This window comes from Cyrtonyx montezumae, unplaced genomic scaffold (genome assembly GCF_038088225.1).
Source record: "Cyrtonyx montezumae isolate F1298 unplaced genomic scaffold, pur_monq_1.0 scaffold_0, whole genome shotgun sequence".
In the NCBI taxonomy this organism is placed as follows: domain Eukaryota; kingdom Metazoa; phylum Chordata; class Aves; order Galliformes; family Odontophoridae; genus Cyrtonyx; species Cyrtonyx montezumae.
The window spans coordinates 23954838-23972052 of record NW_027071824.1 but is presented as its reverse complement, the minus strand read 5'-3'; the positions used below and the strand labels follow the sequence as shown (position 1 = coordinate 23972052).

At 39.8% G+C, this 17215-nt stretch overlaps 1 protein-coding gene across 1 annotated transcript in view; it reads right to left on the bottom strand.

The window, feature by feature from the left end:
- Positions 1–3899: 3899 nt before the first annotated feature.
- LYST (lysosomal trafficking regulator) overlaps positions 3900–17215 on the bottom strand; it is a 75496-nt gene continuing 62180 nt past the window's right edge. Inside the window, exons 39-53 of the mRNA XM_065730102.1 lie at positions 17007–17159; positions 16423–16667; positions 15664–15730; positions 14482–14638; positions 13945–14085; positions 13393–13610; positions 11890–12120; positions 11184–11373; positions 10275–10411; positions 9525–9623; positions 7288–7427; positions 6921–7018; positions 5643–5799; positions 5374–5445; positions 3900–4093 (exon numbers count right to left, since the gene is read on the bottom strand). Of these exons, the coding sequence (XP_065586174.1) occupies positions 3955–4093; positions 5374–5445; positions 5643–5799; positions 6921–7018; positions 7288–7427; positions 9525–9623; positions 10275–10411; positions 11184–11373; positions 11890–12120; positions 13393–13610; positions 13945–14085; positions 14482–14638; positions 15664–15730; positions 16423–16667; positions 17007–17159 (2244 nt within the window). The 3' untranslated portion in view covers positions 3900–3954. The remainder of the gene's footprint in view (positions 4094–5373; positions 5446–5642; positions 5800–6920; positions 7019–7287; positions 7428–9524; positions 9624–10274; positions 10412–11183; positions 11374–11889; positions 12121–13392; positions 13611–13944; positions 14086–14481; positions 14639–15663; positions 15731–16422; positions 16668–17006; positions 17160–17215) is intronic.

Genomic DNA, 17215 nt, shown 5'->3' with positions numbered 1-17215 from the left:
GTGCCACTGCTCCGTCACTGCACTGTGAAGAAGTCCCCACGCACATTTATGCAGAACTTCCTATGCTTCAGTCTATGGCCATTTCCCTTCATCCTATCACCACACACTGATGAGAAGAGTTCAGCTTTGTCCCTTTGCCTCCCACTCCTTAGATATTTATAGTTGTGGATCAGATCCCCTCTGAGTCTTCTTTTCTCAAGGCTGAACAGACCCAGGTCTCTCAGCCTTTCCTCATAAGGGAGATGTTCTGTGTCATTTGTCAACTTTGTGGCCCTCTGCTGGGCTCTTTCCAGGAGATCCATCTTTTTTTGTACCAAGGAGCCCAGAACTGGACACAGGACTCCAGGTGAGGCCTCTCCAGGGCAGAGCTGAGGGGGAGGATCACCTCCCTTCACCTGCTCGCCACGCTCTTCTTAATGCTCCCCAGGATCCCATTGTTCTTGGCCACCAGAGCACACTGCTGGCTCATGGCCTTCCTGTCATCCACCAGGACACCCAGGTCTCTCTCCTCAGGGCTCCTCCTCTCCAGCAGCTCATCCCTCAAACTGTATCAGTGCATGTGGTTATTCCTCCCTAGGAGCAACACTCTTCACTTGCTCTTATTAAACCTCATCCGCTTCCTTTCTGCCCAGCTCTCCAGCCTGTCCAGGTCCCGCTGAATGGCAGCACAGCCTTCCAGTGTGTCAGCCATTCCTCCCAGCTTTGTAGCATCAGCAAACTTGCAGATAGGGCTTAAGTGCATTGAAGATCTTTAAAGTTGTATTTCAGACTTGAAAGTTTTTCCTTTATTTAAAATGACCATTTTATTTACTTATAGAATCTCACTCTTTCCCCTGCAGAATATTTTATACTGTTATGGTTACTTCACATATACATGTAGGTTGCTCCAAAAATAATGTTTCCTATATTTCCATGGAAAAGACAGAGTGCAATAACACTATTTAATAGAGCAAATTCTCAGCTACGAAACACTGTTTTTCAACGTAGTTACCACCATAAACTATGCATTTTCACCAGCAATAAGAGTTCTTCATTTTGTGGTGCGACAGCTGTGCATGACTATTCACAATGTGTCTTACCTCTCACATCACTGTCCCTGTGCTGAAACACACCGCCCACTGCCTCCCTGTACTCACATCCTCTCTTTGGTCTCCATAGACATTCAGTGAGTTTCAGTGAGTGCCATATTTGCCGTGCGGAGGAATTCTATGTCTCACCTTTGCTTCATACTCACTTCCATGTCAGACATTTTGTCAGACTGTACCTCTGCTGCCATCTGTCACAGAGAAACAAAATGTGACAGAATATTGATGAGAAGGTTTAACCTCTACTGCCATACCACCACCATCTGCTTCTGACATCGTGGGCCAACGTAAGAAAATAGGATGCAATACGTTTGGAAGCAGCCCTTGTAATTATCTACTGAACTTCTTCCATTCCTTCTATTTGTTACAGTGGGTTTATCCTAAATATTTACCCCAAACCCAAGATCTAGGTTCCCTCTCTCCACTACGAGTGAAGAAGCAGCTATCGCACGGCCTTCCCTTCCTCATTACAAATCTCCACAATCAGTGCCCCGGGTTCACTGCAAAAATCCTGCAGGGCCATCAGATAGGCCTCGCCACATGGAAGCCAAGCAGTCTCAGTCTCCAACTGCCACCAGCCCATTCTCTTCCTTTCCTCCTGAACCCACAGAGGAGCTGTTTTTCCACCTAAGGAAAAGCCTCAGCTCAGCTAGGCCTCCAGAGAGAAGGCAGCTGGTGAGAGGGAGGAGTGACTCTGCTTAGAGATGCATCACTTCCACTTCTAGCCCCACATCCATGAGATGGGGGGACACGCGTGCACATACGTACAATTGGGTTTCTCACTTCCAAACTTACATCCCGCCTCCTGCAGTTTCACAGCTGCAAGGTGTTGTCCACAAACAGAACTTCTCCGCTTCAAGAACCTGAAAAGATGGAAGACCCGAGAACAAGCACCAAAGGAACTGGAGCAAAGCGAGCACAAGATCTCTCAAAGAGAGGTGAAACTAAGCCAAAAACATGGTTCTAACCATCTCAAATTTGATACAAAGGTCTGTTTATTACCCAACAACGTGACAGTGTATACAAAGACAGTGTGGAATGTGACATTTACAGGAAGTTTCAGTACATCATGCACATATACTATTGCAGTGTTATTTTAATAGTTCCAGAACGTTAAGCTGAATAAATATTCCTCGGTTCAAAAAAATCTTTGACTTTTACATAAAAATATATAATATTGCACTTTTTACAAGGCCAGCGATTTTGCATATTGATTTGTAACAAGTGGAATTCTAATTTATAAAAATAAGCCTTTGTGAGCAACATCCCAAAACGAGGACAACAGCATCCCCAAACCATCACATTTGTATTTTGTCGCTTAAATAAAGCACACCACTTCAACATGAGCCAAGAAAGCTTCTCAGTCTGTATTTGGACCTTACATTAACATTTAGACAGTGAGAAACATGACTACAGCCACCCCGTACAACACTGCTACAATAGATGCAATTTAAAACTCAGTTCATACACCTGCTTGCTGAACTAAAAAAAAATAAACTAATCTCTGTGTCATGGACTGAGAAGACTTCAGTTTTTCCAGTTTGAAAACTTCAAAACCCGGGAAACTGCAGATGCTCTTTACAGAAATTCTTGCAATTTTCTGAAGTGTACAGTTTTCCTGTGTGCACATCTTCAGTGCCATCTCATAACACAGTATTCGGAAGATGAACCTTAAAGCTAAGACGGAGCAGTTTGTCTGTATGGCAACAGTGGAACACGTCAATGATGAAAAAGCAAAGGTACGGAGAAGAAAAGTTTGACTAGGTCAGAGTTGTGTAGCAGTCCTGTACCATCTGCATGACTGGCAGGCACTCAGTGTCAGTCGGGCCTTGAAATCCATCAGCTTAAATGTTAGTTTCCCTATCTGGCCTAAGAACTCAGATGTAACGGCAGCTTATTTCCACCCTCCCCTCAAAAATAGCACCTAGGAATAAATAGCATATTTGCACAGTGTACCTATATAAACTGTTCTGAATTACTCAGTGCCTATAAACATTGATTTAAACATTTGGACTCAAACGTTTTACAGCATACTGAAGTTCAGTGACACTGAGAACACGAGCACATCGGTGCCTTCTCTACTACCGCTTTCAGGGCTCTGGGTGCCGGCTGTGTGTGATGGGTATGCAGTCTGCCACAGGATCCCAACAGCCAGGTGTTACAAACTGAGTTAACACGACATGGGACACAAAACCAGAACACCACTGAACTATTGCTTCGTGAAGCTATGAGGTGTCTGCCAGCCTCCCATCCACGGTAAAGACTTTCACACCTCTGAACAGAGAAAACAGCAGTAGTTACAAATGAAGATTGATCTAATTTCTTAGTATTACCATACCACTATGTGGTGCAAAAAGCACCTACTAAGTTCCTTGCTTCTCAAAAAAAGCGATTTTGAATCATCTTGGATTATTAATTTTTGGGTTGCTTATCCCAGAGCTAACAACATCACCCTTGACTAATCAGATATACAGATGCTGACATGTCTACAAATATTTACAGAGCTTCATACTGCTGATATGTTACAACACAGGAGGGAAAAATGCTACTGATTTCATTTTTGAATCAGTTGCTTCCAAGAAGTGATTTAAAAAAATACTATTACATTTTATATTGCAGCATTTTGACTTGTAGGTTAAGCATTTATACGCCACTTTGCTGGTACTGGAGTACACAACCAGAGCTTCCTGGTGACTCAAAACACTTCAGGTTTGTGCATGCACGTACAGTTTTGTAACCATCTTAAACTGCCTTCTGGCTTTTGTTGCTTTTCCATCGATGCTGTCATTCTAGAGACATTCAAACTATTTCTGTAATCTATTGTGGATTTAAAGTGCACAGAGACTTGAATTAGCAGCAAAAGTAGTGATCAGCCAGCTGCATAGCTGCTGAGGAACGAATAGAACATGGGTAACTTCAAGCGCTGCTGGTCCTTGCGACACCAGGCTATGACATTGCCATCACTATTGGCTGTGAACAAATGATGACCATCACAGGAAAATGTAAGGCTGAAAAACAAGAAGGTATTTTGGTATCGATTGGCTATTTAAAATGCTAGAAGACATTAGAAAGTCACATGAGCACAGCTGACAAAAAATCAGTTATCTGTTCAGGGAAACCCACTGAGTGCATTAATGCAGCAGCGTTTGCAAATACCTGGCTAACTCACCTTGGTAACCAAACAGGCTGAACTGCAGCTCTGTCCAGCTCTTCAACGTGCCACGCAGTTCGGTACTTATTTATTTGCAGCAGCAAAGAAGGAATAGGCTGCCCTGCCCCTGCTAACTCTGAAAGGAGGCTTTTCAGCAAAGGACAAGGCCCTCTGAACTTACAGAAACAAGTAAATGTGCCAGATTTCACAGCACATCGTGGGACTTTGTTCATCCAAGCGTTTCCTGAGCTGTAACTACTGAAACCCTTCCATCGTGCCACAGTTGCAGAACATGGAGGCCAGCATCCATTTTCTGTCACATTTAAGCAGAAAACTTTTTTTTTAATTAACTTTTTAAAATCAACGATCTTTGTGAAATATGCTTCTTTGAGTTACTGCCATTCTAGTGCCTGTCAGAAGATGTTCTTCATTTTTAGGAAATAGTGATTAGTGGCTTGGAGTGTAAATGACATTTCAGTAACAGTCGCAACAAAATTCTTCAGAGTAATATGTATACGCTAACATCACATTTGGCACAACTCCACCAGAGTCCTGAGCAGGGCACTGCACTCCAGAGGATATCACTCCATCCTTTGGCTGTGCTCTGGAAAGCACTTCAGCACAGTAATTCTGTTTTTTATTAAGCAAGGGGACTCTAATAGGCAAAATTACATAAGCACTCTAAAATGGCAGCTCCCATGCTTCTGAGGCTCCTTAACTCTCTCCCATTTCCTTCCAGTATATACGTTGAAAAAAAAAAGGGCAGGAAAAATACAGTCCCTTGAGAGAAAAAAAATACCTCTTCTATTTGAGTCTGCAGAAGTTAATAACTCCTGATTTTTAAACAGATTCCGTGGAAAAATATTAAACTTAATAAGAGGGGTAGCTATTGTTCAGCTCTCAAGGGAACCCTGCCAATTTCCTTCTGCTAGCAGCAGAACCTAGTTATTACTGTCATTACAAATACAGTACACTTGTGCCCACTTCGCTTTCATGAATAATTAGTAGGATCGCATGGCTCTTTTTAAACATGGGTGTTCACCTCATCTTCGTTCCAAATCCATTTTCAATACTCATAGCTATTCTTGGTTTTGTTTTCAAGGAAAAATCCATTTATTACATACTTGAAATCTTTACCTTACAATAGGTTTGGCTGACTTGGAAAATGTTATTTCTCGTACTGGCTTCAAGTCCCATGTACTCCACAGTCTGAAAGAAAGATCAATTTTTTCCTCACATTAGTCTTTAGAAATATTTCAGTGATAAACACAGCCTATTTTAGCAGCTGCTAAGATTAGAAATCAGACAACAGCTTGTCCCTCTTCTTTAAATGTCACACAATTATTCAGGTACATCTATGAGCTTCAGTTGTAAAGCATTTTAGTGACAAAGTTTCCAGTGCTTACCTTACAACTCCATTTTCAAGCCCCCCTGCAATCACATTGACAGATATTCCTTCGGGCTGGTTAGAGAAAGCCACAGAGCAAATACTCTCCCTGCAGTGTACATGTCCCACAAGATCACCATTAACGGTCCAAAGCCTCAAATCACTACCCCCTCCAACTGTAACAAAACACAGCACAGCAGTATTAAAAATAAATTCAGATCACAATTATGTCTATCAGAAACTTTAAAGGTTAAAGAATTTCTTGAGAGATAAAAGGTTTTGAACAACCTGGAGTGACACGTGCTGCAGTAAACGATTACTTCCCTGCTTCTTTCTCACACAAATCACCAAGCCACAGCAAAACGATTTAGAAGACATTGCCTTGTATCCATGGAACATTATTATTATTACAAAATACTCTATCATTTATTTTTAGTGACCAAGTGTCACGTATTAAAGGAGAAAAGCTAAAAGAATTCAAACCTTTCTTTGAATGAAGAATGAGCTCATTCTCATACCCTGGATTGCATTTAAGCAAGATACCTGAAGTACCAATCTCAAGTACCTTACATGGTTATCTGGCATTATTTGCATGTATCAAAGTACTAATAACCAATCACTGCTTAGTCTTTAAAGCAATCAGAACTCACATCATCCCCTACCAACTCAAGAATACAATGTTTTCCAATAGAAGCTGGCTTATTTGTACAGTTGACTTCAGTTGTACAAATGGAAGAGCTTCAAAATCTTCACATCAGTTTGAAATCTTCAGATCGATGGAAGAAAATTCTGTCACTTAGAGCCTATTACCCAACCTCCACATCAAGTTAACAGATAAAATACACACTTGTGAGGTCTGACTCAGCCCTGCTTTAGATATACACAGTGTTGTACCACACAGGTAGATTGAGTCACTGAGGACCCTAAATTAATCTCCAAAGTTCACTACTCAAAAGATCTTAATGCCTTAGTCCAGAAACAGTCCTAAATGGCAAAGATGGCCATACTAAAAGCCTGCTTTAAAATAAGATCGGGTGGGGCTTGGGGAGTGAGACAGGAACAGAATTATTTCCCTGTGTAGGAGCCAATGCAAATACCCACTTCCTTCTTTAGTCTAGCTGTTACTCCTCATTGCTCCAACACCTGCCTAATAGTTTCTCAGCAAATTCAAATATTAACACATTCTTTTGAAGCGCTCCTCTTTGACCAAATGCATCCTCAGATGATTAAGGCATACAATAGCAAGCCTCATGATTTACCTGGTCCTCTGACTTACAGCTCTGGCTGACAGACGTACCTGAATCACAGACTGTTGCAATATCACCAGTTGTTTCGCTAGCTGAAACTGCGGTCACCGGACTTTTGTGTCCAGCCAGACTCTGGACATAGCACAGCCTGAAAAAAAGAAAGGACAAACAAGCTCAGGTCAGATTCCAACACAGAAAGGTGCTTCAAAGATAAATATTTAAGACTTACGTTAACCTCAACTAACACCTTCAAAAGTGATGGTGTTTTTTGTATTAACTCCAGAACTCCAACAGACTAAGAGTTTCACTTCACATCAGACACACACAAAGAATAAATTCCGTTAACTTTAAAGCGTGAAGACACCAGGAAGTTGAAAACAAGAAAAAACAAGTGGAAAAAGTTAGGTGTACTCGTACCTGTTTAAATCCCATATAATGCAGGTGCCATCTTTGCTGACACTTATCATTATACTATATGGTTTGCACACAAACAAGCTTGTTATCTCTGCTGTGTGGCCATACAGATGGACTTGTGACTCCATTTCAATCTCCGAAGGCTGAAAAAAGCAACATGAAACAGGAAATCTCATGATTAAAATTTTAATGTCTTTTCCAAAAAAGATAAGGCAAAGTATAAGATTTTCCTTACATTAATATTATTATTGTTTTATTAATGCCTTATGTTTTATAATGTGGTATGCCGAACAAATCAGTAACATTCACCTTTTTCAAGCACTTTACTCTAAACAAACGCTTTGACAATGCAATGAATTGAAGAGAAGCTTCAAAAGAAGGCAGGGATAGAGAGGTGACCATCCCCTTCTGCAAGCTCTTGTGCAGCAAGTTAAATACCAGTTTAACCTTTCTTATCCAAGTTATGTCATTCAAAACAACTCAGGCTTCTTGAGAACTGGCTTAGAGCACGCAGTCTGCATTTCTGTATAAGGGTACAGGGCATGCATAGCATGTCTACAAAACCCTTGGAAGTAGCAATGGGCAAGAAACATGCATATAATTTATTTGCAGAAAAATTACGTTGCCATTGCTGAAAGGGACAGCATCATCTAATGCTTGAAGAGTTAATACATTTTCAATTTTTATGCCTTACTGTCAAGGTAGATCAAAGCAGCACTTCATTTTTTGACCGTCTTTTAAAGGCTATGAAAAAGAAAGCATCTGAAATACAACATGGAGATATTGCAGAACTCTGACAACGTGGCTATTCAGATTCTCATACCAACAAGATGAAGGACAATTAGACACGATTCCCACTTTATGCCTATGCAATCAATCAGGGCAAAGCAGTCACGTTTTAAGTAGTGTATTTTATACAGTGTTCATCACTGAACAGCTGTCAAGATGCATCCAGAACAGATGCCAGGCAGCACATTTGCATTCCCTGCAGCCCTGACTTGGGTAAATGACTCAACAGCAGAAGCTGTAAAATTGGCACCAAGGTCAATCTGCCTGGGGCACATAAAACTGTCAGCACTGGGGAATTCAAAGATGGTCTTGAAGACAACATCTACGCAGTAACAACAAAAACACTTGTTTCTAAGAAATGCAGAGAAGAATCGTAAGCCCACTATTAGTTTTCTGTAGCAGTGCAGATGGCACGTATACTGATTATATATGTATATTATACTGGAACTCAAGTCTCAGTACAAGTCATTTGCAAGCTCGCTAATTATGGCGAGCAGTAAATGTGCTTGACTTAAGACCCAACTGATTTAAGCTTCCAAGGCTTCAAGATCTCCTTCAATTTTTAAACTCAAAGCTGCTCAGGAAGACTGAGATGCAGATCACTAAAACTGAAAGAAAGCCAAGGCAGCGATCACAGCATGTTTGTGCTCTTCTCAACCTGAGCGTCTAATGCTAGCCACTGTTGAAAGTGGCAGGAAACTGAGTAAGCATAGCAGATCTTACCAAAGCTCCCACTAGCACAGCCTAAGGCAATGACTCAAGAGCAATGGCACAGTATTACGAGTGTTTGCCAATACCTGTGCCGAGCTAAATTTCACAAACCACTTCATTTTTTACAGGTAAGCACAGCCATATCTAATATGACTTTGCTGAAACTATGGAAAGCAGTAGAAGTTACTGCTGAAGAAATCAGATGAGCTCCAAAACTTGGTCTGAATCAGAAGACGACACCGGTTTTACTTCTGTTTTCATACCATGCTTATTGCTACATTGCATTAAGATTTCCACTAGCATCAACTCAGCACCTGCAACTAATACATTAAGTACATTATCACATTTCTAACTTCCTTCCACACTATTTTCCCCTCTTTGGGAATATGACAAAATGAGGAGGCTTAGTAGTTAGTAAATATAGTGTCTCAGTTCATTGAGACTCTGTCTGCTACATTTGAAATGTTCTCTGTTTTGGGGAAAAAGCACCCCGATTTCATTTAAGGCTTTGTCTTTTTCATGGCAAAAAAGTACTCTCTCATTTAGGGAGCTTTACCATGCCAGACAGCCTGAATTCAGAGCTCTGTGTAAATCAGTTATCATCCAGATGATGAGAGCCAGCTAACAGCTAGCAGCGATATGTGAACAAAAAAGCATAAGAACAACACAAATATGCTGAGATAAATCTATTTAATGTCAAAGATGATCCTTAAATATGAGTTCCGTGCAGCAGAACTTACCGTACTGCTAGTGAATCTGTTCATGTATGCTGTGATGACACCAGATTTGCTACCTGTGAAAAGCTGGCAGCTGTCTGGGACCCAAGCACAACTTGTTACCTTGGAAAGACAAAGTGAAAAATAAAAACAGCTGCTAACTGCTATTGTCATTATACCACAGAACACAGGCACACTGACTTTTACTGGTTCTCCTAAGAAAAGCCATCTAAAATACTTATGCTAAAAAAGAAATTAAGGAGTTAATAAGGAGTTAAAGGTGATCTACAATAGGATCCATATATACCATTACTTCAGTAACAAAATAAAGAGGGAAATCCTGCATAGCTCAATGGTCACAACCAAAGAGCAGTGAACTTCTGACTTCCAGTCTACTGCCACGTTAGTCAGAATCTTGTCAGTAAAACCTCAAACACCACTGAAGCGTAGAGACTACGAAGAGTCTGCTAACAGAGTTAAGTCATCATCTTTCCAGAGAAACCAATCTACAGCAGAGTTCTGCTTCTAGCATGATACTAGCAAGATATGCTGGAACAGTGAGGGGTCAGATTCCAAAGAAGAATCTAACAGGTTAGAACTAAAATAACGGACAACTGCATGAAATTATACCCAAATGCTCATTCCACCAGAATAATATTTGTTATTTACTATAGGCTTTGCAAAAAATGGAATCCAGTGTAATTACTGCCACATCAGAGCACCACACGATTAAACAAGGAATATTAGGTTAAAGACCAAAAGAGTGATTTTTACCTGATGGAACTGTGAACTCTGTATGAAATTCACTGGAGGTTCACTCTGCTTGCTTTTCAGTCGTAAGATGTTATCAGCGTATCCCCAGCTTAGGATCGCCGACCACTGGATATCAGTGCTGTGCATGCTTCGCACACCTGAAGGAAGGCACGGAAGGTTCTGTGTCAGGTATGAAATCAAAGGGTTCACCACTCTGATAGTCGATAAAAACTTAATACCCATGGTTTTATTACCAACTAGAAAATAGAAAGCAACGTTCCCAAACAAGATGCTTTAAGCAGTTTTCAGGCGCTGTGTAAACATTCAGTATTCTCCAAAAACAGTTTGCAACCTGGATAAAGGTTTTTCATGAAGCACTGCATTTATTGGGAATGGAGAGAAAGGGAAGAGGTGACTGTGCTTCCCAGAAACGGAAATGATTGCTCAGAACATGTAAAGGAGAAAACTATTTTTTTTCTAATGACTAAATTTGCGGCTTTCAACGGCTCATTTATTTATAAAACTTCCACTTATACACATTACAAAGGAGGGGGAGAATGAGAACCTGCTTGTATATTACCAGTAAGAATCCTTCCAAATTTGTCTGAGAGCAGCTCCTTCATCTCTACTTTTTCCCATAGCTCTAACAAACTAGCAAGCTAGAAAGTTAAAGTGATTGAAGCATAAGGCTTTAATGAAAGACACCAACTTAATTACTGGACACCTATAGATACTTCAGAAAATCACAAGCCAAATCTAACAGCTGGAAAAGATATCACAGTCATGGAAGCTGTCCTTGGATTTACAGATCAATCTTTAGCAAAATAAATGTGGAAAGTCTACTGGAGAACTGTAGTAGCATTAGATTTAGAAGTCTTATGGCTCTCTTTTGCATGGGGTAGTACATGTAGAGAATAATCACATTCATACCTTGCTCCTTGCTATATATCATCAAAAGGCAAAACTTGTGGGACAAACCACATATAGCTTTAGTTGGTAAAGCCTGTAGAGAGCCAAATCTTTCCCCGTGTGGCTGGCTAAAGCAGACAACAGGATCTGGGGCACTTGGAGAACCAACATATTCTCCCCACTTCAAGCCTTTTATCCATGGCAACGGACTCTAAAACACAAAAGAGGTGCAGATTAAAAGATGGCAGAAACTTATCACTTCATTAGAGAAGAGGAAAAATCATTCATATCCCATTCTCGTGAATAACCACATAAAAGGACTACTGAGGTACTCTAGAAGTAAGCAAAGATAGGTATGAAGCATTGTAGTATCATCAGCTAAACTATTAGCTTTAAGTTTAAGTTTAAGTTGAGATGGCAAGCTGATGCAGTATAATACTCCAATCTCTTTAAATGCAAGCACTTGTAAATGCAAGGATTCAGTTTCTCAACTGGCAAATCTCTAAAGTGAGGACTGCTGACCTGTGCTACAGGCAATGAAGAAGGAAGAGAGAGAGAAGTGCCATATGCATTTGCCTACTCTAGGTTTACAAGTGGAAGTAGACAATGCCAGTATTCTTCCCTCACAGACTGAAAATCCTCCATTATTCAACTGTAAATATTAGAGGTACAATAACTATTGCATATGAAAGTTAACTGAGCCATTTCACAAATCAAAATGACGTACTGGGTATATAATTTCTTTGTTGTGCTCTCTGGTATCTCTGAAAGCAAACTGCACCAGTAATCCCATGGCAGCAGGAAGCTCCCCTTCCATGATGAGCCTGGATCCGGGCCTGCTAACATGTGCAGTATGGAACAGCTGGCGAGGTGTCTGCCCGTACGTCTTTATCATTGTTTCAAGGGCTCTTCTCTGAACAGGATCCTCAACAGCAGAAACATCCATCCCAAAATAAGTCTACAGAGGGGAAAAAAAAGCAGGGAAGGGCAAGAATGAGCTTGTCCGATTTATCTTTGGGAAAGATTTCTAAACATACACATACAATTTAGAGTTGTACCCATCAGCTCTTTGGCAAAGACAAAAGCCACCCCACAACACTCGTGTTGAGAAAGGAGTCACTGAGAACATTATCATTTTCACCACTTCTTATTGAAGTAACTTCTGCCCTAAGGTCTGAAGTAATCTTACATGTATTCTGTTATTAATTTCAGTCAAAGGTTTTCTAATACACCTTTACTAATCTGCCCAAAACAGAAGGGTTGCTGATAATAAGCAACATCAAAAAACAGGGAGGAAGAAGTTCTGTATTTCAGCAAGGTGGAATTCTACTTTTCTTCCTTCAAAATTGACTGTGCCTCCAACCACGTGCCACACTCTTCTCATCAGTCACACTGACAAATGCTTTCACTTTGAAGAAAAATGAATGCATTCACACAAGTTTAAAATACTAAGTTTCAAGTAATAACTAATCAGTACTTATGTCCAAAAAGAAAAGGTAAGGAGGGCATTTGGATGGCTGCATGAAATGAGAAAAGCCACATGCCAAACATGGCTGCTATTAGCTACTCTGACAACTATGGAATACATGCTAAACAGCAGAAGCGCATCCACTTGTAATTTAAAAGAAGTTGCTAGGCTGAGCAAGCCTTGCAATAGTAAGGATAGAAGCTTAAATTAAAAGAGATTAACTGAGATTTCCGTGTTATAGGAAGTCCGTAATGACACTCTGGAAGCCTTTACATTAATGAAGACTTACTTGACTTATTCAAAATTAAATTCACTGCAAAAGAAAATGCTTACTGGAGGCAAAAACAATATTCATATAAGTGGAAGAATATAAACACTGAGCACAGGACAAACTTAAGCTATTTTCATCTTACCAAAACCTGCAGCAGAGTTTGCCTAAACTGAAGGCTTACCTTGAATGACAAGGAAGCAGGTACAAACACCAAGCTTGTACACCACTGCAAATAACTAACCAGAAAGTGTCAGCTCCATAATGGATTATCACCTATACTTATCTCTAGACAAAGAAAACAAATTCACAGATGATGGGATCTTATCAGTTCTGCACCAAAATTCCTAAAGCATTTTCTTATTCCTCAGCACCTCATGAGCAAAGGAGCTTCCTCTGTGCTGGTTGTTCTCCAGGCAAGTCAGTAACTTAATGGGGGGGAAGGTTCAGTCTAATTACAACGAACAAACACAAAGCTTGACAGAAATACTTACTGCAGGATGAAAGACATTAATAGCCTGAACAGAGGCCTTGCCTTTTTGTTTATAGCCAAACACTAAGTCTATCCAGTGACAAATTGTCTGGGAAACATGGTCAGACTCCAAAGCCTGACGATGGATCAAAATGAACAGACGAGGATCGTTACGAGCCCAAGGTGGAAGATTGACATGGTTGACTCTGTCACCATTTTGCCGTACTCCAAAATCAAAACCTAGAAGCAGGGAAGTAAATGTTCCAATATTTTAGTTTATATCTTTAAAGTGTTTTATGAAAACTAAACATTAAGCATTGTTGCTAACGAGCTAAGCAGTACCATTAGCAAATCCCTTCACACACACAATTGGAGAATCAGATAAATAGGAAACGCTCCCTTGCAGCTCAGAATTTGAGCTTTTCCTTAAGTCTCACATAGCTTCGGTAGCATATTCCATATATTCATGCCAGATTTATCCCACACATCTGTTTCACAGCATCTTCTCACTTTTAAACCAGTCCCAACCCCATGGCTGTTTCAAGTATGCAATTTAGGTGTCCTCTTAGTGTACCTTCTCTGTTAACTAGAAAGTCTGGAAGGTAGAAAAATTCTGGGATTAGCTCCTTAACATCAGTCATCGACTCATACGAAGAGAGGCGCCAGGTTGTGTTGGTAGAGTGAAAAGTTCTGTCTGGAATGTCAAAACTTTGATCTGTAGAAGAACAGAACACAATTTGTTGCATTTGTGACAAAAATCAGTTGCACATCTGCAGCTTCAAAAAAGTAACTGCTCTGTGTTAGAACAATTCTAAATGTTCTCAGCTATCTCAATTGTTATGTGTTAAACAAGGACCAGAAGTTAAATATAGCCCAGCTTTTTATTCTGAACAGGTAATAAGGTAGAAACAAGAAAGATGTACAATTCTGGGGTCTGGACTGATAATTTCACGAGTCTATTTATTGCATAAGATACCAGATTTAATTTTACCGAACTCGGGTATCTGGAATTGATAAACCCCGCTAAGCAAAGTAACACGCAGTTACTTTGGGTTGTCAGGACAAAACCCAAATGTGAAAGCTAAGCAAAAGCTACAACAGGCAATCTTACCTTGATAGGCTAAAAACATTTTAGTGAAAGGTGGCAGCCGAACTAGGAAATGAAGCACAGTTCCACTGTTAGAATAATGAGATCCATAGTGGTATGGTTGTACAGGGGGCATTGGATCATCCTCCCGTGCTCCTTTACGATACTCTTCTTCCAAATACTAGGAAAGCAGAAGGAAAACATCACAAACTTAGAACTTCAACACAGACAACTTGCCTTTATTATCAAGCATAACTGCTGAGATCACATACACAGCGTTTCAATACTTGAGCTCCTCAGAAACACCAGGTATGTCCAAGACCATCACTTTTCTTGTTCACAGAAGAATACCACCTGCTACAGTGTACAGCTTCTCTGAAGTAACTAGTCAGTTTTATCACCTACCCTTCAAATAGCATCCCAGCAATTGTTCTGAAAGTCTGTTCAAAATAAGTCATCTTTCACAAGAGAAACACATCCTTTACAATATTTTTGGGAATTTAAATGGACTATTGACTTGTACCAAACAAACCAGGCAGACTGGTGCTTTATAGAAGCCATGAAAATGCCATGCTAGAACTAGAAAAGTAAAGGACAATCCTATTCCCTGCACTCTAATAATAAAAATAAACACATGCTTAAGACTTTTAGGAATAACACAAACTAAATAATACATTTAGAAGATGACAGCACAGATGAGTTGGAAGGTCCAGCTGCAAATACTTCCCAGCTTCAATGTTATTTTCTAAAGCCTCTAAAAATACTCTAAAGTGCAAAAAACCAAGAGCACAACAGTTATAGCAGTGCATATTAAAACAGAGCACTTGAGGGAAAACAACTTTTCAGTTAGCCAAAAAATTAGTCAAGAGTTTCATTGAAATCATAATCTATTGCTGTTCTATTGACATATTATAGGGATCTTTAAGCACATGTTCAGATGTAAAAGCATGCTGATTCAACCTCCCGTATCACACAAAAAGATGAAACTGATTTATGGTTTCAATGACAGGAATAATCTCAGATTCCAAGCATCATAAAAGAATCCCAAGAAAATGACATACTGGAAATGAGAATTCCATCAACAAAATATCAGATCTGTGTCCCATCACCACCATCCTCCACTCCCCCACCCTTGACACATTAAAAAAAATCTTCAATATAAAACTTGTACACAAGAACAACATAGAACAAAGTTATCTGAATTACCTTGTATGTATCCACATACCGATCCTCTTTTTCTTTAGACTGCACAGCTATTGGTTTGATCAGATTTCTGTAACAGAAGTAGGACCAACATCTTCTCATTTTTATACAGATCTTGATCCACATCATTCAATAATGCTTTAAGAATAAGGCCTTCAATATCACAAGAAGGACAAGCAAAACTTAATGGCTTCTTAAAGAACTCAGAAAATACAATGGCCACTTTCAGGTAATACTAAAAGCCAATTCAGATCCACAGGCATAATGACAGACAAGCAAATGGACTCAAAGTGCCTCTGTCAAATCAAAAGCATCATTTAAAAGTAAATATTTTGTGCAGCATTAAAATCAGCTTAACAGAATCTCATTGTGGTGGGAGAACTGACATTAAGTTAAGACAATATGATTTGGTAACCGGCCACATTTTTAGATTTATTTATTTTTTCTAAGTGCAGAGAAGTCTTTAGTCACAAGCTTAAACAAAGGCTTTATTTAAATACCAGACTGTCAATATCACATTATGACAGTAGATAAGCACAGCCTCTAACAAGCTACAAATATACACACCCATAATGCCAGACATTTCATTAAAATACCTTAGGTGAAACAGCTACCTATTGTAAAAAGCTCAAGTTATTATAGGCCTTATTTCTGAACAGCTGTGCTCACGTATGTGCAATTTAGTGCAGTAAAATTAAACAGCTATACTGAATAATTAGTTGAAGTGTTTGGGAGCAAGCAGTTCCAAACATCTCATATTACCTATATACAGATGGGTCGTTTAGGTCCAGCGTCTCATTGATGTAGTCAGAAAGTATAAAGGGGAAGACTGGATACTGCATGAGGTCATTGAAGGAACGGCCCGCATGTTTGTTTAAATGAGTCAGGTATTCAAAGTTAGTAATCTGTCCCGTGCACCACAGGTGGGTCAAAGCAGTAATGTTTCCATACTCCAAGAGGTTGGGCAAATTGTTAGTTAAGATGTTATGGTAAACGTCATTACGGACCTAAAAGAAAATACCAGAGATTTAATCATGTAATTTAAAGAGCTTCACAATAAAAAGGCTTGGTAAATTTATCTCACAGATTTCCAGAGGTATGCTGTAACGGATGGATGCCCAGTATGACTAACATTCTTTCGTGTCTCAGTACAGAGATGTGTTTTACACCATGATTTTGTCACACTGTCTATCTAGAAGCCCAGCTGAGCAAAGGCTTTTTTGCAGATATTAAGCAGAATTTATTACTAGTCCATGCAACAGCTCACCTTAAAAACTAACACATTAATGTGCGTTACAAAGATACAGCAAAGTGCTGTGATATATTACACATTAGTGCCACGTTACCTTCGTATTATCAAAAGCCAAGAGCAGAGTTCTGCCATTTGTCAGAAATATTTCCACAGCATTGTCTCTTAGCTGCCACCAACGCTTATGGACTTCTTTAATTTCCTCATAGGTCCAAGAAAATGATGCTGGTTCAGTCTCTCCATGAAAACTCTAAGGAAGATGCAATTGAAAAAGTTACCCTAAAATAGCAGGTTTTCCAAACAGGA